This window comes from Podarcis gaigeae, assembly GCF_964106915.1.
Source record: "Podarcis gaigeae genome assembly, chromosome: 13".
In the NCBI taxonomy this organism is placed as follows: Eukaryota; Metazoa; Chordata; class Lepidosauria; order Squamata; family Lacertidae; genus Podarcis; species Podarcis gaigeae.
The window spans coordinates 38,384,788-38,408,674 of record NC_139689.1 but is presented as its reverse complement, the minus strand read 5'-3'; the positions used below and the strand labels follow the sequence as shown (position 1 = coordinate 38,408,674).

Sequence of the window (23,887 nt, the reverse complement as noted above, 5' to 3'; positions counted from 1 at the left end):
TCCAAAGAACTTTTGCAAACTGGAACACTCACTTCTGGGTTTGCGGCATTTGGGAGCCAAAATGTTCAACTCCCAAGGTGTTCAGCTTTCAAGGTACAAATGCATAGAGGATGAGAGGAGTAAACAGGTGTCTTCCGCAGTTGGCTACATTCGTCCCGCAAAGAACCACCACCGCTACTCTGCTACTGTCAATGGGGCAGCAGAAGGTGAAGTTAAAGGACCCCTGGACGGTTAAGTCCAGTCAAAGGTGACTATGGGGTTGCGGTGCTCATCTCGTTTTCATGCCAGGGGAGCCGTCCTTTGTACACAGACAGCTTTCTGGGACATGTGGCCAGTATGACTAAACTGCTTCTGGCACACCAGAACACCATGACAGAAGCGCACGGAAATGCCGTTTACCTTCCTGCCACAGCGGTACCTATTTATCTACTTACACTGGCATTCTTTTGAGCTGCTAGGTTGGCAGGGGCTGGGACAGAGCAATGGGAGCTCACCCCGTCGCAGGGATTCGAACTGCCGACCTTCTGATCAGCAAGCCCAAGGGGCCCCAGACCACAGTGCTACCTGCGTAGGAAGATGGTTCCTAGGTACAGACGACTCCCCACTTACATGGGGGTTACGTTCTGGGCCCCTGTGCGCTTAAGTGAAATTGCGTAAAGTGGGGGGCACCCTCCCTGCCACTCTCTCTTCTATCCATACCAAAAATACTGTATCCAAAAATCACAACTAGAATTGAAGCTCTGGGGCCAGCAGAAAGCCGGACGGATACAGGGGAAAACAGTTGCTGCTGTGGTGCTACCCCACACATCAGCTGTTAGGCGAGGAGGCTGAGCAGCATAAACAAAACCCTGCTGCACCTCCAGTCTCTTCGGGGCTTCGTCTGCCCTTACTGACATCCTTTTCGGGCTCCGGGGGGGAGGGGTCTCCTCATGAGCCACAAGGACTGTGCAGCTCTCTCCCATCATTTCCAAGTTTGAATTTAATTATTTCCTGGCGCCGTGCATATATGCAATTGCACTCAAGTAGAATTCACGTAAATGGGGTGGAGAGGGGGCAGGGAATGCCTGCATCTACTTTGGACCTCCATCAGCATTCGTAGAGAGAGTCTGTGTGCAAGTCAGTAAAGGACCATCAAGTATGAGAGGCAGGGCCTGGTTGGTGGTGGTGCCTGAACAGCAGGATTCTCTCCCAAGAGAGACTCAGCTATCTCCTTCATGAATGAGGCGTGGAATTTTGTTCCAAGACCAATCCCCCACATCGACTTGCAAGTTGCATCCAGTTATGCCCTTTCTCTGCTCATCTCTGGGGGCTGCCGTGTCAGTAACACACACCAGCACCCACAAACCCATGGTCCCCTTGTGGGGAATCTCAGCTCGCAAACCTCTGGGAATCGCCGGCTGAGTCTGGCTCACAGTAGTGCCTGAGGGTCACAGCACACATCTCAACCAACCTCCCGCTGCAGACGGGAGCAGAATCTCCTTCTTACCTCCTGATTGGACATCTCCAGCTCCTCCTCCAATACTGCAACCCGCTCTAATGCCACTCGCAGCCGTTCTCGAACCTGCCGTGCACCAGAGAGAGAGTCGAAGAGGCGTTAGTCAGGCAGGAGAGAAACAGCCAGCTTCCTTTATCCCCACAGTCCCTGCCTCCCCCAGTATGCAGCTTTGCTAACCACGGTATTTCCACACCTTTGGCAACAGACCAGATTTTCCCCTAACCATGTACTGCTTCCCTGATGGTCTCATTCTGGCTCCTGCACTTAGTTCAAGCCAGGAGAAATAGTTGTGGCTGGCGGCAGAATAGCTGCAGTTATGATTTAAATATGGCACAAGTGACACTACCCCTAAAGAAGGGATGGGGAAACCTTGCCAGTGCTGGTTGAATACAACTCCCATCATTCCTGACTATTGGGCCAAGCTGGCTGGGGCTGATGGGAGTTGAAGTCCAACAGCATCTGCAGGACGCAGGTACCCAGTGTTCAAAATGAGCCAGGCACCAGACACATTTTGCACCTGGCTTTCAACCACCTGCAACCAAGTAAAGATGCCTGGGCTCTAGGATGGCGGCTGGCATCTCCACCAGCAGGGGATCATTGGATCTGGACTGTTTTCACACACTAACACCCCATCCCGTAGAATTCTATCCGTTATATTTTATCTGCACAATGGGAAGGAATTTCTGGGACCAAATTGGTTTTTCTGTGCAGCCTGAGCAGGGGCAGTCGCCATTAACGAAGAGAAGTTGGAATAGGCCAATATATATGTGACTTATCCCTGAATCAAGTGACTTTTCTTCTTTAAGTTCTCAAAGCTTTTCTTCTTTAAGTTCTCAAACCTAGCCCAAGGTTGTCGTCTGAACTAGCCGGATGTATAACTGAGAATCAATCACAATCAGTCCATCGTTTGCAAAGCAAGACTTTAGAGCCGTTTTGCTTCAAAATGGCAACTTGACCTTATGTTTTGGGGACTACAACCTTGGTTTAAGGTAAAGGGACTCCTGACCATTAGGTCCAGTCGTGGCCGACTCTAGGGTTGCGGCGCTCATCTCGCTTTATTGGCCGAGGGAGCCGGCGTACAGCTTCCGGGTCATGTGACCAGCAGGACTAAGCCGCTTCTGGCGAACCAGAGCAGCACACAGAAACACTGTTTACCTTCCTGTTGGAGCGGTACCTATTTATCTACTTGCACTTTGACGTGCTTTCGAACTGCTAGGTTGGCAGGAGCAGGGACCGAGCAATGGGAGCTCACTCAATCGCAGGGATTCGAACCGCCGACCTTCTGATCAGCAAGTCCTAGGCTCTGTGGTTTAACCCACAGCGCCACCCATGTCCCTAACCTTGGTTTAAGGAGCTATTATTGGCCCCTGGCTTATATGAGTTTCTAACACTGCAGATACCCAGGCTTGGTTCTTGGGACAAATTCCTAGAACACCCCCACCAGCCCAGCTCCACTGCCTTGTCAATAGTTACTCTGCCCTCTCTTCACCTTCTCATCCAGGGCCTTGTGATGCTCAAAGAGAGACTTGAGGGCCTTCAGCACTTCCACCTCGCTGGAGACACCGGCCGGTGACTGGGCCTGCCGCTTCACCACCGTCATGCGGAGGGAGCGTTCGTGTCGCGATACAAGGCATTCCAGGTGTTCTAGCAGCAACTAGGGAGAAGAGACAGACAGGTATAGCGTTGCTTGAGGATTGATGGAGATATAGCAAGGCTGCAGGTACATAGCTAGGGGCCCAAATTTCAACAGACACAGATTGTAACACAGATCCCTCTCTGCTTTTCTAAAATGGCTTCCTCTGCCAAATGGCCACTTTTGTGCCAAACAGGGGTGCAGGGAGTGAGTTCTCAACAAGCAGAGATGGGGGCGAGGGGGAAAGCAGTTTTGCTATCACATGTGGTGGGAGGTTCTATCAGCGAAAATAATAACAGAAGGGGGAATGAAAGAGCGTTCCTACCCTAATAGGGGGGGGGAAACAGACCTTGGGGAAAAAGAAAAGAACACCCCATAAGGAACATAAAAATAACAGGCCTCTAATTTAATGCAACAGACCAAAAAAACAGCAACCCCAGAATGATTAGTACACAAATTATGACTCTGTCAGAACATTCAATAAGCAGTGACAAACACTCCAGTGTGCTTTGAAAACCAGTCTTAATGTGACTGCACACATGATCCAAGCTCATTAAACGCAAATGCATCACAGAAGAAGCAAATAAAAGAATATCCAGCTGGAAGAATGTTGCAACTGGAAGTTGCGACAAACTTCACGCGCTCCAATTACAGAGGTAACTTTAGAAATTCTCATAGGCAAACCAGAACTCAAGAGTGATGAACCAGAACAATGAAAATCTTCTCAATGCAGTGCCCTTCAACGTAAGCGCAAGAAAACCTATTTTGCTTGTCCCTTTGAATGAATCAGACAGATCAAGTACTCAGCTATGGTCAGGTTCTGACTGACAATATGGCCTGACTAACATTCAGCCACGGTTTATTCAATTGTGGTTTATTAAACAATGGCTTAGCATTATGAGTGAGCCCTGCCTAGTAGCTTAACTGAAACCATGGTTTGTTGTTGGCTTATGAAACTTGATTCAATACAATACAATACAAATACCTTTACTGGCATTAGAAGTTCAGACATTTCAAATCACTGGGATAAATTTAAAGGGGACAGGAGTGAGGCTGTCAAGGGTCACTAGGCATGTTCTGCTTCACCCTAGAGGGATGATTCATTAAGAACCCTTTTGGGTAAGATGGAGAATAAAAAGGAAGCCACTGAGGCAGTAATGTCCTTGTCCCTATCTGTTAGGAGGAACCTCATCTGTTTGCAGAGTATGCTGTCCAAAGGGCAGTCCAAGAGAATATGGTCCAGTGAATCTGGTATTCCCTGATTGCAGGCACACAGGCGGGCTTGATAAGGAATCTGCAAGTATCTAGCTGTGGTCACTGCGGAGGGGAAAGCATCTAGTCTTGCGAGCATAAAAGCTCTTCGTTGGGAAGGAAGTAGTAGGTCTTTTAGGTAATTCATTTAAACTGTGTTTAGGACAGTGTTTCCCAACCTTGTGCCTCCAGTTGTTTTTGGCCTACAACTCCCATCATCCCTAGCTAGCAAGACCAGTGGTCAGGGATGATGGGAGTTGTAGGCCAAAAACATCTGGAGGCACAAGGTTGGGAAACACTGGTTTAGGAAGACCCCCAACATTGTAGGCAGCCCTACATTGAACGTGAACTCACCAGGCTGCAAAGGCACAAGGCAAGAGCAGCTGGAAATCAAAACAAGCTTCAGATAAACAAGTCATTTTTTGTTTGATCATCGTGGGACAACTCATGCTTAACTCATGCCTTAGCGTTATCTGTGAACCAAGCCTATGCACAGTGGTGGATCTATTGTAAGGTACCTTTATGGTTTCATTAGCAGCTTCCTTAGAATGAGTTCTTCCCTAGTAAGCTTTCCACAGCTTTGCTGCAGAAGAAGAACTTACCAGTGAGGGATGGTGGTGGAAGTACTAGGCTCCACACAATTCAAGTTGCCTGGTTGGCCTTGAAAACAGGCCAGGTAAGTGAGATTGGTAAATCCACAGTACCCTAATTCCTGTTCCATCTGAGCTTTGGACCCAAGTCTTCTGTTTCCTGCTGCAGCAAAAACAGTTGAGCAGGAGATACCTCATTTCTCCCCCTAAAGCCATCTGTCCAAAAAGGATGTTCAACTGTTGCTAAAACACCAAGATCCCACCATCCTCCCACATCCACCTCTTAAAAATCTCACATAGACCAGTCTTCCCCAAACTGGTACCCTCTGGATGTTTTTGGGTAAAGCAAATGGGAGTTGTATATCAAAACATCTGGGTACAACCAGGCTGGGGATTTCTGGGAGAGACTCTGTAACATGAACACACAAAATGCGACACTGTCAGGCAAGTTCTGGATTCCAAAGCAAAGTTGAGAGCCTTCCCCTGCTCACCCGTGTGTTGTTCCGTTCTGCCTTCAGCTCCGAGATCTCCTCCTCTCGCTCTGACAGCTGTTCCCGGCATAAGTTCAACTCCTTAGTAAGCGCTGCAAATTCCTGGTGGGGAGGAGAACAAGTGGTTGTGAGGTGGGGAGACAATGGAGGAGAATTTAAGGTTCTTTGGCCTCAATTTGCTGCATTAATCTGGAGTGTGGCTTCCCCCGCTTGCTTTCTTTAAAGCGTTCTGAGAACATTGGCCCCCAGTGGAATTTCCATTTGGGACAACTATACTGTTCAACCGCTAGATGGAGCCAGCCATATGGACCAAGACAGTACTGCGTTTCGTACCAAAGCTCAGACTTGGCAACTTTACCTGAAAGCAGTGGTATTTATTAATATTTTCAGAATCCCCTTTCAATCCCAGTAGCACACCACACACTTCAAATTTGGTTGTTTTGTTTTAAATGTCTAGGCCAAAACAGATGTGATACAGGAGATTCAAGTTTGGGCCTTCCCATGTTTTTGGAAAACTTAGCAGCCAGTGGAGGAGAAGGAAAAGACAAGAAGACAAGTCAGATTAGGGCAGTGGTGAGGTGATGGGGAAGACAGACTCTCCAAGTGTCCCTATTTTCCAGAGATGGGCCCAGATTCTCAGAAGCCATCCCGGTTTCTGATTTGATCCCGGAGTGTCCCACTTTTCCTTATGATGTCCCTATTTTCATTGGAGAAATGCTGTAGGGTATGGAATAGGATATCCCCATTTTTGTCTGAGAAATGTTGGAGAGTATGGAATAGGATGTCACTATTTTCATCAAAGAAATGTTGAAGGGCAAGGGAAGGCGATACACACACACACACACACACACACCAAATAACAGAAAATTAAACAAAAAGAAAAAGAATTTCAGCAATGATGGGGGGGGGAGAGAAATGAAAAAATAAATGAAAAAAACCTCAAAAACAAGCATTTTCAAATATACTTCTTCATAGGGACTACAAGCCATCTTTTTTCAACTTCTGGCTTGACTCCTTGATTCCTAACATGACTTCCTGCTTCCTATGAATATACTTGATGATTCCTTTTCCTAAATATCCGTATTCAGTCAGTAAGTCTGTGGGTGCGTCCTATGGGGCGAATACAGGCTTTCGCTGAAGCCTGGAGAGCTTCAGGAAGCTCTGTGCAACCCTCCGGAGCCTGCCCTACTGGGGTCCGCGCAGCTCTACGTGACTCTCCGGAGCCTGGCGCCAAGCTGCGCCAGCCTCTGGAAGCTGCCTGCATTCCGAAGCCTCGGGCGCGCTGAAGAGCGCACCTGGGCTTCGCACAGCTGTCCGCAAGCCTGGGGAGACCGGCGCGGCTGCCTAGGCTTGCGGATAGCAGGCTGTTCTGGGGGCTGGGGTTGGGGGAAGTTTTTCCTTTATTTCCCCCCCCCCCCAAAAAAAAACCTAGGTGCGTCCTATAGGGCGGTGCGTCCTATGGGGCGAAAAATACGGTATTCACTTAATTTTAGCACTGGATAAGAAATATTATACCAACAAGGGAAGGCTGTATTTAACCATTTCCCAGTTGACAGAGGGCAGGTGAGAACCCCTAAATAAACTAATAAATGAGGACAGAGACAAAGTGCTAGTCTACCCTGTCCCAAACTGAGGCAGAAATGTTGCCATCAAAGTTGGACTCTCATCTCCTATTGGGGCATCTTCATAAAATTAGTTACCCAGTCCAATCCACTGGTCCAACACATGGCATCACTATTCCTAATCCCACAATACACCTCCAACGTTTTCCTTTAAATCCCCCAGGACAGTGAATCTTCATGCTACCTAGGCAGCTGCTTGCTTGTACTACTGAAAATCTTACGGTGCATGTACAAATATACCTTAAAAGCGGGACTCTCTCCATCCTCACTTTATCTCCACAAACAAAATCTGTGAAATAGGTTAGGACTGAGAGACAGTGGCTGGATCAAGGTCATCCAGTGAGTTTCATGGCTGAGTGGAGATTAGAACCCTGGTCTCCCAGATCCCTGTCCGACACTTTAACCGCTAGGCCACCCTGCTCTGTGCATAGGAGATTTCTACTGCAAACACCCAGAGATAGTTTTACCAGAGCTTGATTGTGCTAATCTTTTCTAGCCTCCCAGACTCCACTGTTTAACCACACTGGCATCCTCCCGGGCTTGCTTGTACCTCTTCTAATCCATGTATGAATTCTGAGGCTCTATTACAGCGGTTTTAAATTGCCTCCAAGCTTCCTGAAAGGATATGAGCCTCCTAATTGCAGTTCCAGTTCCCTTTAACCAATTCCCTCTCTTGGTAAAATTTCTCCTTTCGAAATTAAGTGACTGTTGGACACTCTGGGCAATTTCCCACTCTCCTGCGTTTAATTTGATAGCATTGTGGTCACCATCTCCAAGCAATTCAACGACACTTGCAACTGGTGCTAGACCTGACACCACCAAAAAGACTCAACTGTTGCCCCTTCTCTTGTCTGCTTCATGACTAACTGTTCCAAAATACAATAACTAATTGTATCTAGAAATAGTCTTTTGTCACTACGTGAATTTACATTCATCCAGTCAATCTGAGGGTAGCTGGAAGTCATCCATTATCACACTTCAGCTGTCTCCCTGATATTCATACTTCATCTGAGAAACAATGCTCCTGTTTTTCTGAGTCCAACGAGAGTCCTTTGTAAAAAAAAAAAAATACCCACACTACAGTGGTACCTCGGGTTAAGTACTTAATTAATTCTGGAGGTCCATTCTTAACCTGAAACTGTTCTTACCCTGAAGCACAGCTAATGGGGCCTCCTGCTGCTGCCGCGCGATTTCTGTTCTCATCCTGAGGTAAAGTTCTTAACCCGAGGTATTATTTCTGGGTTAGCGGAGTCTGTAACCTGAAGCGTATGTAACCTGAAGCATATGTAACCTTAAACATATGTAATTTGAGGTATCACTGTATACTGATTTCAATTCAGTTCATATAGATCCATTATAGATAACGTTTCCTTCTGCTGTTCTCTGGCCACTTTGTGTATCTGCAAGGTTAGCATCCTTTATGAAGCACTTAAAAGGAGGGATGGAGAACCTGTGGCCTTCAGGTGTCGTTGGACTCCAATACCCATCAACGCAAACCAGCATGGTCAATATTCAAGTATCATGGGAGTTGTAGTTCAACAACACCTAAAGAGCTGCAGGTCCGTCTGTCCCCCAGCTTAACGTTTCAGAGACTGGGTTAGCGGAGTCTGTAACCTGAAGCGTATGTAACCTGAAGCATATGTAACCTTAAACATATGTAATTCGAGGTATCACTGTATACTGATTTCAATTCAGTTCATATAGATAACGTTTCCTTCTGCTGTTCTCTGGCCACTTTGTATATCTGCAAGGTTAGCATCCTTTATCAAGCACTTAAAAGGAGGGATGGAGAACCTGTGGCCTTCAGGTGTCGTTGGACTCCAATACCCATCAACGCAAACCAGCATGGTCAATATTCAAGTATCATGGGAGTTGTAGTTCAACAACACCTAAAGAGCTGCAGGTCCGTCCGTCCCCCAGCTTAACGTTTCAGAGACTGCAGGATTGCTATAACTGTTCCTCGAAAACACAAGACAGTGGCACTCGGGTTACATACGCTTCAGGTTACATACGCTTCAGGTTACAGACTCCGCTAACCCAGAAATATTACCTCGGGTTAAGAACAGTTTCAGGTTAAGAATGGACCTCTGGAACGAATTAAGTACTTAACCTGAGGTACCACTGTATATTATTTTTCTAGATTTTGTGTAGTAAAGGTAAAGGGACCCCTGACCATTAGGTCCACTCGCAGACGACTCTGGGGTTGTGGCACTCATCTCGCTTTACTGGCCGAGGGAGCCGGCGTTTGTTCACAGACAGCTTCTGGGTCACGTGGCCAGCATGACTAAGCCGCTTCTGGTGAAACCAGAGCAGCACATGGAAACGCCTTTTACCTTCATGCCAGAGCAGTACCTATTTATCTACTTGCACTTTGACATGCTTTCGAACTGCTAGGTGGGCAGGAGCAGGGACCAAGCAACGGGAGCTCACCCCGTCACGGGGATTCGAACCACTGACCTTCTGATCGGCAAGCCCTAGGCTTTGTGGTTTAGACGACAGTGCCACCCGCGTCCCTTTGTGTAGTAAGTACCTGCTAAAATCTAAAACGTCCACTCATATGCACAGTCTATGGCAGAGATGTGATTCTGTCAGCCGCAGGCACGTATTGGATAGTAACAACGATGTCACTACTAATACAGTGGTACCTTGGTTCTCAAACTTAATCCGTTCCGGAAGTCCATTCTAAAACCAAAGCGTTCCAAAACCAAGACATGCTTTCCCATAGAAAGTAAGGCAAAACAGGTTAATCTGTTCCAGACTTTTAAAAACAACCCCTAAAAGAGCAATAATGAATTTTACTAACAAGAGCATTGATCCATAAAATGAAAGCAATAATCAATGTACTGTGCTATAAAATAAATAAGACAGTAATATAGATGATAAAAATCAAAATTATTATTTTTTCCTTACTTATTTGGATGGGGGGGCTTTTATCCATTTTCGCAGTCACACAATCAATCAGTCATCAGTAGCTGAACTGGCTTCCACACAGTCACAAAAACAAAATAATCAAAAAAGCCTCAAAAATAAATAAATGAAAAGTGCCAAACTGAATCGTTCCTGAAGTCTGTTTGACTTCTGAAATGTTTGAAAACCAAGTGGCAGCTTCTGATTGGTCCAGGCGCCCTGGAAACAATAGCCTACAGCCGCATCAGACGTTCGGCTTCCGAAAAATGTTTGAAAACCGGAACACTCACTTCCGGGTTTTTGGCGTTTGGGAACCAAGGCGTTTGAGTACCAAGGCGTTTGAGAACCAAGGTACCACTGTATAATGATACATTTTTTTTGTCCATGCATTTTTGGAACCTTTTTTTAAAAAGGTAGTTAGCTAGTATTCTAAACTTGAATCAGTAGATTAGCCAACAAAAGCCATGGTTGACTAATCCAAAAGGACAATTGGGGTAGGATTGGGGTTACGGTCATAGTTAAGGATCACAGCATTGGGTTAGGGTCATAGCTAAGAAATAAGGGTATACTTATTTGATAACCGTTCTTGGATCTGGTACAAGTGTAATAGAGAACGAAGAGGAAGATACTGTATTGAAAGAGCAATAGCTTTTGCTTATGTATCAATTAGTAATCTCACTCTTCCTTCAGTATATTATTAAAACACTTGTATTCATCTAAATATTTAAAGTGCAATCTGATGCATTTCTGCTCAGAAGTAAGTCCCATTGAATTCAATGGAATTTTCTCCCAAGTAAGTTGTATAGGATTGCAGCCTGGTTAATCGGTTAAGAAAATGTTGCTCCTATTCTTTCTTTAATAACGATGATGATGATGATTAATAAGTGAGGGGCTTTTTTATGCAGGTCAGAAGAATGAGGGGTGGTGTGATGGGAGGTTATAAAATCACCAGTGCATTACAAAAGTGAATACATTTGCAATTTTCTTCTTCACTTCAAAACTAAATCGGGAAGCAGAGATGACCAGCAGTTAAAATAGCAATAGAAACATAATAAGTTAGGATGGGCTAATCATCTGCCTGAACTTTTCGAATGTCCCCAAAACCTTAATTTAAGGATTACATAGGGAATGGAACACCTGATTAACTCCAAGGGCCCTGAAAATCCACATAGCTGTGATGGAATCCAATGACTCTATTAGAATTCAGAAAATGTCAAGTTGCCTCTTCCCCACCCACCCACCTTCCCTGTCTGGCTTCAAAGTAAGTCCTAAATCTCAGAAGCAAAGAAGAGGCTGAAAATGTATTTATTGGCAGTTCTAGCCAATAGAACTGGATGGGCGTGTTCATATAGCTGTTTCAGCATGTGTAGATAATATGAGGCATTTCATGTTAATTATCTTCATATATTGCCCTCATTCCATGTGCAGAATTTGGGGTTGTTGTTTTTCTGCAGCACAGATAAAATTGTTGAATACAGTGGTACCTAGGGTTAAGTACTTAATTCGTTCCGGAGGTCCGTTCTTAACCTGAAACTGTTCTTAACCTGAAGCACCACTTTAGCTAATGGGGCCTCCTGCTGTCGCCATGCCGCTGGAGCACGATTTCTGTTCTCATCCTGAAGCAAAGTTCTTAACCCGAGGTACTATTTCTGGGTTAGTGGAGTCTATAACCTGAAGCGTATGTAACCTGAAGCATATGTAACCCGAGGTACCACTGTACATCCCACACAATAAGAGGAAGTCAAGAGCACTTCTATACTTCTCAAAACACATCATCTATATTAAGGATGGGGAAATCTTTCCGGCCCAGGGGGTCAGATATTTATCTCCCCACCCATGAGCCAACTTTGACAGTGGGAAGGATAACCAACCAGTCATTTACCTGAACTCATAATGAAACCAGGCGATTGACAGGGAGTTATCCCACCCACCTGTCAAAGTTGGCCCATGGGGGTTGCAGGAGTGGTCAAGCAGAATTGAATTCTCTGACCACCAGCTGATGGCCAGTAAGCTCAGTCCTGCTTTCCGAGAAGACCATTCCAGCACATTCCCCATGCAGAACTAGTTTGTTCTGCCGAGATCACATAACACCAGTCTTGAAAGACCTACATTGGCTCCCAGTACGTTTCCGAGCACAATTCAAAGTGTTGGTGCTGACCTTTAAAGCCCTAAACGGCCTCGGTCCAATATATCTGAAGGAGCGTCTCCACCCCCATCGTTCTACCTGCACACTGAGGTCCAGTGCTGAGGGCCTTCTGGCGGTTCCCTCATTGCGAGAAGTGAGGTTACAGGGAACCAGGCAGAGGGCCTTCTCGGTAGTAGTGCCCGCGCTGTGGAACGCCCTCCCACCAGATGTCAAAGAGAACAACAACTACCAGACTTTTAGAAGATATCTGAAGGCAGCCCTGTTTAGGGAAGCTTTTAATGTTTGAGGCATTACTGTATTTTAATATTGTGTTGGAAGCCACCCAGATTGGCTGGGGAAGCCCAGCCAGATGGGCGGGAAAGAAAGAAGAAAGAAAGAAATGATGATGATGATGATGATGATGATGATGATGATGAACAGTATTGACCTCTGCACACATCAGCTGGGTAAATCAACATGTTTTCTGCAGGTCTCGACTCAGCAAGCAGTCAATCCAGTCGTGTCTATACCTGCGCCGTACTGGACATCACATAAGGAATCAGCTGTGAGGTTGACGGCCATGATTTGGGGGAGAAACGCCTCAGGGATCAAATGTGGGCCTGGTGGGCCAAATCTGGACCCCAGCCCAAAGACTCCCCATGTCTGATCCAAATAAGCTCACTGTGAACATGACTTTTCTGTGTTCCTTTCCATCAGTTTCCCCTGGCACCCTGAAATAACAAGAAGCTACTTCTAAGATGGAACAGCAGCACCTAAAAAGTTATCCAGGACTCTACCCAACCCCATCTCCTACATCTGAAGCTGACATCTGAGTTTCCAGGAGGCGCCAGCATCGAAATGACATTAAAAAGTCAAACTTGCTACCTATGAGTAATGAGTTGGTGGTTTAACATCTGCGAGCAGGAACACTGAAGGGGTGTGGTGGTAGAAGGGAATCTAGCAAAAGAAAAAACCTGCAGCTGCTGTAACCCTCCTACAGTTTCTTGTGTATGTCGTATCTTTTAAGATTGTAAGCCTGAGGGCAGAGACTGTATTTTTCTTCTGGGTGATCTGTAAGCCGCTCTCGGAGCCTTCCCCCCCCCTCCCCGAAGAGTGGGATAAAGGTTCCTTAAATAAATGAATATAGCCCCATCTGCACTTTAGCATCACGGTAATGATGCAGAATGAACACGGCTGGATCCTTCGTTGCTTCTCAGAATGAATCTATATACCTGAGGTAGGACTCAATCTGTCCGAACCATAAAGAATGTCCCAGACTCTCTCACGTCCAGAACACCCCCTTTCCAATACCACAACTATGCCTGGTGTGGGGAAATTGAAGGAGCGTCTCCTCCCCCATCGTTCTGCCCGGACACTGAGGTCCAGCTCCGAGGGCCTTCTGGCGGTTCCCTCACTGCGAGAGGCCAAGTTACAGGGAACCAGGCAGAGGGCCTTCTCGGTAGTGGCGCCCGCCCTGTGGAACGCCCTCCCATCAGATGTCAAAGCGATAAACATCTACCTGACATTCAGAAGACATCTGAAGGCAGCCCTGTTCAGGGAAGTTTTTAATATGTGATGTTTTAGTGTATCTTTCATCTTTGTTGGAAGCCGCCCAGAGTGGCTGGGGAAACCCAGCCAGATGGGCGGGGTACAAATAATAAATTATTATTATTATTACTATAGACCTCAACATCAGACCCAAAAAGCACAGCCAATGGCCAGGGATAATGAAAGTTGTAGTTTAGCAAGATCTGGAAGGTCAAAGGTTCCCCAACACTTAAACCATACCACTCCTTTCTGGGATGCAGAGTACAGTGGTACCTCAGGTTAAGTACCATCTTTTTCGCTCGATAAGATGTAGCAGACCATAAGACGCATCTAGTTTTTGGAGGAGGAAAACAAGAAAAAAAAATATTCTGAATCTCAGAAGCCAGAACAGCAAGAGGGATTGCTGCGCAGCGAAAGCAGCAATCCCTCTTCCTGTTCTGGCTTCTGGGATAGCTGCGCAGCCTGCATTCGCTCCATAAGACGCACACACATTTCCCCTTACTTTTTAGGAGGGAAAAAGTGAGTCTTATAGAGCAAAAAATACAGTGCTTAATTCGTTCTGGAGGTCCATTCTTAACCTGAAACTGTTCTTAACCTGAAGCACCACTTTAGCTAATGGGGCCTCCTGCTGCTGCCGCCGCGCCGCCGGACCACGATTTCTATTCTCATCCCAAAGCAAAGTTCTTAACCCAACGTACTATTTCTGGGTTAGCGGAGTCTGTAACCTGAAGCGTATGTAACCCGAGGTACCACTGTACAGGCGTCCCCCCACGTAGGTGAGGGTAATGTTCCGGGCCCCCACACATATAAGCAAAATCATATAAAGTGGGGAACATCCTCTAAAAAGCCTCCAAATGCCAATTTTCACCTGCTCTCTCCCCACACTTTCTCCAATCCAGACCATACTATCTAGAGTTGAAGCTCTGAGGCTGGCTGGAGGCCACAAAGGAATGCAACTGCTGTTGTTGCTGCTGCGCTACCCCGCACATCAGCTGTTAGGCGGGGAGGCTGAGAAGCTTAAACAGGTCTCTTCAGGGCTTCCTCCACCATCAATGACACCCTTTTTTGCCTCCAGGGAGCGTCTCCTCACAAGTCAAGTGGACTCTCCAGCTCTCTCCTGCTATTTCCTGGTGTGATTCTATTTATTTATCTATTTTCCTGGCACCATGCATATATGCGGTCACACCTATAAGTGGCTGCTGATTTCCTGGCTTGGCCTGCTTTCTGGCTTGCCCATGTGGGGTCAGCTGCTTGCGATTCCTATGGACCGGGAAATCTGCACCAGTGTTCAACTAACAGAGGACACTTAATGAAATCCACGAACCTCACCCTCCGATTCCCGTCCTAAGGAAAAGTGGGACATTCTGGGATCAAATCAGAAACTGGGGCGGCATCTGTAAATCTGGGACTGTCCTTGGAAAATAGGGACACTTGGGAGGATCTGCCACTCCTCTGCTTCTGATATAGTGTCATCTCCCATTTTGTACACTTGTGGTTTGTCCAGTTCTAAAGCAAACCAAGTTACACAGAACCAAAAAGAACAAAAACAGGAGCTTCTGGGGTCACCACAGAAGAACTAAGAACCCTTCTAACCACCCCACTTGCAAATGAAACATTGGTGCACACTATTGGCGCTGTGGGTTAAACCACAGAGCCTAGGACTTGCCGATCAGAAGGTTGGTGGTTCGAATCCTCGCGACGGGGTGAGCTCCCATTGCTCGGTCCCTGCTCCTGCCAACCTAGCATTTCGAAAGCACGTCAAAGTGCAAGTAGATAAATAGGTACCACTCCGGCGGGAAGGTAAAAGGCGTTTACGTGCGCTGCTCTGGTTCGCCAGAAGCGGCTTAGTCATGCTGGCCACATGACCCAGAAGCTGTACGCCGGCTCCCTCGGCCAGTAAAGCGAGATGAACGCCGCAGCCCCAGAGTCGGCTACGACTGGACCTAATGGTCCCTTTACCTTTATTCAGTGGACACGGCCTCCTCTTGCTAAAGTTACACCAGAAGCCATGCCTTCAGCACAACCCATCTGCATGCCCGACCTTCACAAGCCACATTCGCACTGTCCCTTTAAATCACGACCATGCCACTTTGAACAGTCATGGCTCCCCCCGAGGAATTATGGGAGCTGTAGTTTGTGAAGGGTGCTGAGAGCTGTTAGGAGACCCAAATTCCCACCCACCCCCAGAATTACAATTCCCAGAGTAACAATCAATTTCTCTTCACAGGCAACTCTGAGAACTTTAGCTCTGGAAGGGGAACTGGGGCCTCCTAACAACTTTTCAGCACCAGCGTTCGAAATTAGCCAGGCCCATTTTACGATTGGCGTGGGTCCCATTTCAACCATGTGAAGATCTCTGGATGTCAGGCTGGCGACTGGGGAAAGCAAAATGTCGCTCAGAGAAGGATCTGAAATATTTTCCTTGTTGCTTTAATTACCGTACTTTACCGTGTATAAGACTACTAGGTTATTTTCATTAAAAATCATGCTAAAAAGTGGGGTTCGCTTTATACATGGGTAGTGCATGGGGCGGATGTCTGACTGGGTGCTGTGAGCGATTGACAGCTTCTGCTGGCGAGGGGACAGACGGGAGGCGGATTTTGTGATTCGTGTGGGTGAGCGATTTTCGGCATCCCCAAAAATAAGCTCAACAACTTTTTGCCATCTCCCCCCCCCAAATAGTCTTATACATGGGGGTGTCTCCCGGTGGAGTACAGGGTCAGGTTTAACGTGCTGCTTTTGACCTTTAAAGCCCTATGTGGCCTAGGACCCTCGTACCTATGGGACCGCCTCTCCTGGTATGCCCCGCCGAAGACCTTAAGGTCCACAAATGACAATATTTTGGAGGTCCCAAGTTGCAAGGTGGTTAGATTGGTCTCAACTAGGGCCAGGGCCTTTTCAGTACTGGCCCCGACTTGGTGGAACACTCTATCACAAGAGACTAGGGCCTTGAGGGGCTTGACATCTTTCTGCAGGGCCTGCAAGACAGAGCTGTTCCGCCTGGCCTTTGGTTTGGACTCAGTCTGACCCTTATGTTTCCCTCCCCTTATGGTTTTGATCTATGGGCTACTTTTAAAATGAGGCTGCATTTTAAATTGCATTTTAACCTGTATTTTAAATTGGGTCCGTCCCCCCCATTATGTTTCTATTGTAATTTTACTGGTGTTAGCCGCCCTGAGCCTGGGGTATAAATAAAATTTATTATTATTATTATTATTTTATTTTTATTATTATTCTTGCCGGAAAGGTACAGTAGTTTTCTCCTGGATTTTTTTTTTTTGTCATTTTAATGTGTTGTAAACTGCTTTGAGATTTGTTATTTAAAATATAAAGCGGTATGGAAATAACATACACATACATACATACATTGGAGGAGGAAAACAGTTCCTAGACATTCCATTGTAGTGACCACAGTTTAGGTTTAATGTGCCATTTGGAGATTAGATTATATATCTGACTTTCTAACACTGCCCAGCACTCTTAGCGGACTACAGCTCCCATAATTCCTTGGGGGAAGCCATGACTGTTCGAAGTGGTATCGTAGCGCTTTAAACGGATGGTGTGAGCAGCCAACAACGCTTTGAACTTCCAGCCAGTGACTCCTCTTCCCAGATCTCCCAGCAAGCCCAGCCGTCTTCCCCCACTGTCCTTCACACACACAAATACCCCCCAGCCCCATTCCTGACCTGTGGGAGGGCAATGTTGAGCTGGCGCTGCAGGGACTCCTTCTCGTGGCCCAGTTCGCGCAGTCGCAGCTGGGAGGTGGCCAGGCTTTCTTGCGTGTCGCGCAGGGTCTCCAGCAGCCGCTCGCGCTCATTCAGCATGTTGACCATGAGCTGCTCAAAGTTGGCGTCGTCGGCACCATAGGCCGAGCCGCGGCGGTTGTCCTCATTGATGGTCGGCATCACCTCGCACATCATCATGCCAAGTGGGGTGGGGAGGGCTGCCCCCAGGGGGGCTCCTCAGGGAAAGACTGGAGGCTCTCAGGGACGTTTAGCCCCAGATCCTGGAGAGAGAAAGAGAAACAAAGGAGGAAAGTCCTTTTTAAAAAAAATCATTTGATTTGTATGCCGCCTTTCCAAAGTCAAAACCACATAAGGAGTCTTACAACACACACACACACAATTTACAGAACTACAAACATAACAAAGGTAGTCATAAACAGTATTTAGAATCTGCCAGGTGCTGGGAACATTTTGTGTTCCCATTTCAACCACATGGAGTATAATGTCTTTTAGAGAAGGATCTGAAATATTTTCCTAGGAGTTTGAACTAGTTTTATTTTAGATTGTCTTATTTGATGTTTTAATGTGCTGTAAACCACTTTGAGGTTTGTTTCATTAAACTATAAACCAGTACGGAAATGGAATAAATTAATAATAATAATAATAATAATAATAATAATAATAATAATAATAATAATTTATAAATAAGTAAATCCCACTGGGGTGGGGGAACGCTACATAGACATTCCATTGTGGTGTCCGCAGCTTAGGTTTAAGGTTCCATTTGGCAATTTAGATTATATATCTATCATTAGTCCTAAACAATAAGCAAAACATCAAAAAGTACACAACCAGTTTCCACGTAAATCATAAGATCCGCCAAATTAGCATCACCACCATCAACAACAAAACCCTCCAAATAATACCCCTGAACTCTGGAGTTCTATAGGTGAAAAGTAAGGAAATGTGTGTCTGACTCAAAGGCAGGGGGACAAGGAAACCAGAGTATTTCATCCCAAAAAGTTGCACAGCTGACATCACAGCTAAAGGACACACTGTGCATGTTGAAGAACCCAGGTTCAGTCCCCAACATCTCCTTAGGTAGGTGATGGACGACACCTGAGAACCTGGACAGCACCTGTCATTCTGAGAAGACAATACTCAATACCTGATAGAGAAATAGTCTGACCTAATATATATAGAGCAGCTTCCCATGTCCCAAGGCTCCATGAATTCCAGAAGTGGTGTGGTGTCTGGCTCTGGGAAGAGCAGGCTAAGCTAAAACCCGAGGGCTGGAACTGTGAATCTGCACCCACCAGAGTTTCAAGCACTCAGCTATATGGGAGGAGATATATATGCATACGAACTCAGGACGACAGAAGATCTGCACTGCCCTTGTGGGGAGGGGACAGGGAGGAGAGGTTGGGAGCCAGGAGTCCGGGAAACAGTCAAAGAGATGACACACCGACTAACTTATTATGAATGGAGATAATGGGAAACTGGAGATGTTACTATAGCAAGTGTGACGTTCTTGTCGCCACCTCCCGAGCAAAAACATTGGTTCGGGGGAGCAGCGCTGGGTTGGCTGGGGGGAAGGAAGAGCTTGAGATTTAACTCTGTGGGTGGATGGGGAGATCAAGTGTAATCACGGGGCAGGCATGAAGCTCAGCCGGTTGGGGAACTGGAGTTGCCAGAAAAGAAACCCTGCCCCACCCTAACATTTATTTTCTTTCCCATATGGGGCAACCAGTTCCCTAGAGCAACACCCTCAATCCTGTCTCAGCTAGGGCCAATTCAGTCTGACTTCAGTGCCAAAATGACCCCTGCCCCTAGTCCTCCCCCCACAACCGTTAGCTGAAGGAAACAACAGTCCATGCAGGACTGTTTCGTTCCCATTCCCCACACAATAAGGCCTAGTGGTCACGGATCTGCGTTGCCTAGATTCAAAGCGTAGCTCAGTTCACAACAGAAGCTGTCAGGCGACCTTGAGCAAGCAACTTCTCTGCCTCGCTTTTCCCAATCTGTAAAATTGGCACAATGCTCAGCATTCGCATGGCTGTCTTTGAACGTTCACAACACTTCACACGGATTGTGCAAGGAATAAATGGTCCCTTCTTACAGTCTAGGAGAGCAAATGAGATGAAGGAAGGTTGGTGGTGGTGGTGTGTTGAAAGTAAGTAAATGTTTCCCCCCCCAAAAAATTGTGCTGAGTTATGAATTATGCAAGTCTGCTTAACTTGGTGCCAGGGAGGCTGTTTCCATACTTTTCTTGACTCAGCATTAATTTCACCAGGACGTGCTAGGTGCTGTACAGAACACTTAAGTAACATGGCTGCTGCACAAGGGGCCTACATTCTTATATGCAAGGTGGAGAATTGAGTTTCACCTCCACACCATATTCAGACCCTTCAAGTGTCCCTATTTCCCAGGGACAATCCTGGATTTACAGAAACCATCCTGGAATGTCCCACTTTCCCTTAGGATGTCCCTGTTTTCATTGGGAAAATGTTGGGGGGTATGGAATAGGACATCCTTGGAGCCCTTTTTTCAGCCAGAACTTGCCGAAACTCAATTCTGGAACCTCTCAGGTGGACGTCACTGCTATTCTAAGAGAATAAGAGAGGTGTTTGTGGTGAGTTCTGGCACCTCTTTTCTAGAAAAAAAAGCACTGGACACCCCTATTTCCATTGGAGAAATGTTGGAGGGTTTGCATATATATTAAGCACATTTAAAGCACGCAGCTTCCTGCAAATAATCCTTGGAATGGTAATTTGTTATGGTAACTGTGGCTCTGTGAGGGGTTAAACTACACTTCCCAGAATTCTTTGGGGGAAGTCCTGTGCTTTAAAGGATGTGACCTGATGAGTTGTGGGGATGGAACTGAACCTGAAGCAACAGCAAGGGCAGCTAAAATTGGGGAAAGGCACTTCTGTTTATCACAAAGCAATGGAGGGTGACAGAACATCTTTAGACACTCCCTCATGGGTCTTTAAGCGGGTCTCTTCAGTCTTCAGAGAGTAGCTGGTCCTCCTGGTCCTTCCACTCTGCAGTTTTAAGGATGGGGATCTGGACTGTTTTCACACACTATTACATAGAATTCTATCCATTATATTTTATCTGCACTTGTAGGAGCAGTGTAACATCTCATTGATGCCACCGACTTCCAGTTTGTGTGCAATTCAATACAGTGCCATTGATTACTTCACCCCTTCAAGCCTGTGACCAGTGTTCGAAACTCCCATTGTTCTCGGCGCATTTTGCGACAGGGAATTCCATTAGCGCGAGCAGTTTCTGAGCTCTGGGAGCAACACTTAAGATTTCAGATTAAAACTGCAGAGTGGAAGGAAAGGAGGACCTTTTTCTGCCTCCCCTGCTTCCAGCTATTTTCTGAGGACTGGAGAAGAGACCCTCTTAAGAATATTAAGGGGGTGGGCAGAGGAAGGACTAGAGCACGTGAAAAATGAACATGATATTTTAGCTGCAGGTTCATTCATTTTCAGCTTTGTATTCTTGTTATAAAAAAGGCGCGCCTAGACATTTCTTAAGCGGGTCTCTTCAGTCTTCAGAGAGTAGCTGGTCCTCCTGGTCCTTCCACTCTGCAGTTTTAATCTGAAGTCTTTTGTGCCTAGTATTTTGACCATCTACGACCAAGCAAAGCGCCTGACATCTCCACCATCTGGGGATCATTGGATCTGGACTGTTTTCACACACTATTACATAAAATTCTATCAGTTATATTTTATCTGCACAATCAGAATCAATTTCTGGAACCAAATTGCTTTTTTCTGTGCAGCCTGAGCAGGAGCGGTGAACAACATTATAGTTAATTGTTGTCACTTGTCTTCACTTACCAAACCTGCCCCCCCCCCAATACTGCACTGTTGCTCACAGTTGTGAAGAATATTCCTATGTTATGAGTGGTCCATGTCACCATTAAGAAAAAGAGGTTGGAATGGGCCAATATATATGATATGGATCGAGTGCCTTTTATTCTTTAGGTTCTCAAAGTTCTTAACCTAGCTCAAGGTTGTCATCAGAACGAGCCAGATGTTGAATGGAGAATCAATCACAGTCAATCATTTGGGGGGGAAATAAAACTTTATGGCCGCCTTGCCCCAAAATGGCAACTAGACATTCTGTTTTGGCAACTGCAACTTCGGTTTAAGGAGCTATTTGGCACCCAGCTTATACAGTGGATGCTCGGCTTGTGAACGTGATCATCCGTGCGGGATGCACGTTCGCAACCCGCAGCATTCACAACCCGCAGCTGCATGTCTGCGCACGCACTGGTTGTGATTTGGTGCTTCTGCACATGCGCAAATTACAATTTAGCGCTTCTGCGCATGCGTGACTGCCGAAGCCCAGAAGTAACCCATTCCGGTACTTCCAGGTTTGGGTTAAACCACAGAGCCTAGGACTTGCTGATCAGAAGGTTGGCGGTTCGAATCCTTGCGACGGGGTGAGATCCCGTTGCTCGGTCCCTGTTCCTGCCCACCTAGCAGTTCGAAAGCACGTCAAAGTACAAGTAGATAAGTAGGTACCGCTCTGGCGGGAAGGTAAACGGCGTTTCCGTGCGCTGCTCTGGTTCGCCAGAAGCGGCTTTGTCATGCTGGCCACATGACCCGGAAGCTGTACGCCGGCTCCCTCAGACAATAAAGCGAGATGAGCACTGCAACCCCAGAGTCAGTCACGACTGGAACTAATGGTCCTTTACCTTTTAACATGAAAAAACGCAACCGGAAGCTTCTGTAACCCGAGGTATGACTGTATATCGAAGTTTGTAACAATGCCCTCGCCCCATTCTGCCAATGCAACTAAGGATAAGAAGAGTCCTTCTGGATCAGGCATCTAGTCTATCATCTTGTCCTCCTAGTGGTCAAGCAGATGCCCACAAGCAGGACCCAAGTGCGACAGCGGTTTCCAGCCACTGGGATTCAGAGGCATATTGCCTCCAACAATGGAAATAGAAGCTAGCCATCGTGGCCAGGAGTAGCCACTGCTAACCTTACCCCCTGCGAAATGAAACACGGCCGCAGAACACCTTTCCAAAGCAGCGATGGAGAGTCTGCCTGTTGCCAATGGTCAAGGATGATGGGAGCTGCTATCCAGCAACACCCGAAGGACTACAGATTCATCACCCCATTGCAAACTCTGTGCTCTCACTGAACCGCATTGCCTCCTCTACCTTTCCCTTCTTGCTTTGCAATCCAGACAGAGAACCTAACTTGGCGTGGGAAGCAGCAGCAGTAGCAGCAGCGCTTTGAATAAACTGCAGCCACCTCTGCTTGCTGGGAGTCAAGTCTGTGTCCTAAAATGTTACCCCGTTTTAATCAAGTCACACGCTTTCCCTGCCGTCACAGCCGCCGTCCCTCTGTTGCCTCCTCACGCCTGCCTCTTTACCTTCTGCCAGGCTGCTCCCTCTGCCTGGAACAGCCTCCATATTTCAAGCTCTTCCTCAAAACCTTGTTTTTCCTCTCAGAATAATCGTCCCTGGGCCAATGCAGATATACTGTACTCTTTTTCTGCGATCTCTCCTACCTTTTCCCTGTTACTTTGCAAGACAACCCTGGTTCACATTTTACCTCAGCCATGGCCTTACTAAGTAGCCTAAGACAAGGCCGTGTGCTTAGCTGTGGACAACCAGGGCCACAGCCAGACTGGCAAACCACTACGGGGGGGACAGCTTGGTCTCCCAAGGGTTTGATGCTGACCCCAAGGCTCGTCTATGATCCTTGAGAGTTTGCTGGAGAGAGGAAATAAACACTAAGCAGCTGTCTCAGAGGGAGCAGAGCGAACCCCTGTGTTTCCACAGCTCAGGCCTAGCTTGGGCTTCCTCTAAGTCTCAGGCATCCAGCTTAAAGTTGGGCCCCTTGTTTAAAGGTCCATTGCATATTGTATACTAGATGGCGATGGAAGACTATCAGGAACGCTGTTTGCTGACTCCCCTCCACTGTTGTCACTAAGCATAGGAGCCAATTCCAAGGGGCTGAGGGGTCTTTGCCCCTTCCTGCAAAATGTCGATGGGCATTGCCATTAAAATGGTGCCTGCGCATCGCATCATGTGATCGATTATGCAGGGCAGGGTTTACTTGTCCACCCCCCCCCCCCAATATTTTATTCAAGTTGGCACCCATGTTGCTAGGGTAGAGGAAAGAGTGTAGTGCATAGCTGTCAACTTTCCCCTTTTCTTGCGAGGAATCCTATTGGGAATAAGGGAATTTCCCTTAAAAATGGGAAACAATGACAGCTATGGTCCCAGAGTTTGACAGCTACGACAAGGTATGGGGCTGGCTCATCACTCCTTACTCTTCTCAAATAGGTCCTCTAGGAAAAACGGATTTATATTGACATTTCACTCATTCATTCTCACAAACACCCACTATGGCCACTCATAACTCTTCGCTCTAGCATGGCTAATAGTCAGGGATGATGGGTGTTGTAGTCCAACAACATTTGGAGGGCCATAGGTTTCCCAAGCAGAACAATTGTTTCAGGATAGG

General features: G+C 46.7%; 1 protein-coding gene and 1 long non-coding RNA gene across 22 annotated transcripts in view; one reads left to right on the top strand and one right to left on the bottom strand.

Moving 5' to 3' along the window:
- The window catches only part of LOC310830275, a 274,706-nt gene that overhangs the window by 67,509 nt on the left and 183,310 nt on the right, over nucleotides 1–23,887 (top strand). The gene's annotated exons all lie outside the window — the stretch shown is intronic.
- Nucleotides 1–23,887, bottom strand: part of PPFIA3 (PTPRF interacting protein alpha 3) — a 63,641-nt gene that overhangs the window by 33,850 nt on the left and 5,904 nt on the right. For 20 of the 21 annotated variants that reach the window (XM_083709072.1, XM_083709069.1, XM_083709087.1 and 17 more), the window contains exons 2-5: nucleotides 17,349–17,668; nucleotides 5,461–5,562; nucleotides 2,985–3,149; nucleotides 1,487–1,561 (exon numbers count right to left, since the gene is read on the bottom strand). In XM_083709072.1, the coding sequence (XP_083565198.1) occupies nucleotides 1,487–1,561; nucleotides 2,985–3,149; nucleotides 5,461–5,562; nucleotides 17,349–17,585 (579 nt within the window). In that variant the 5' untranslated portion in view covers nucleotides 17,586–17,668. Of the gene's footprint in view, nucleotides 1–1,486; nucleotides 1,562–2,984; nucleotides 3,150–5,460; nucleotides 5,563–17,348; nucleotides 17,669–18,576; nucleotides 18,725–23,887 lie in introns of those variants that run through there. The other variant, XM_083709080.1, reaches the window with a different exon arrangement.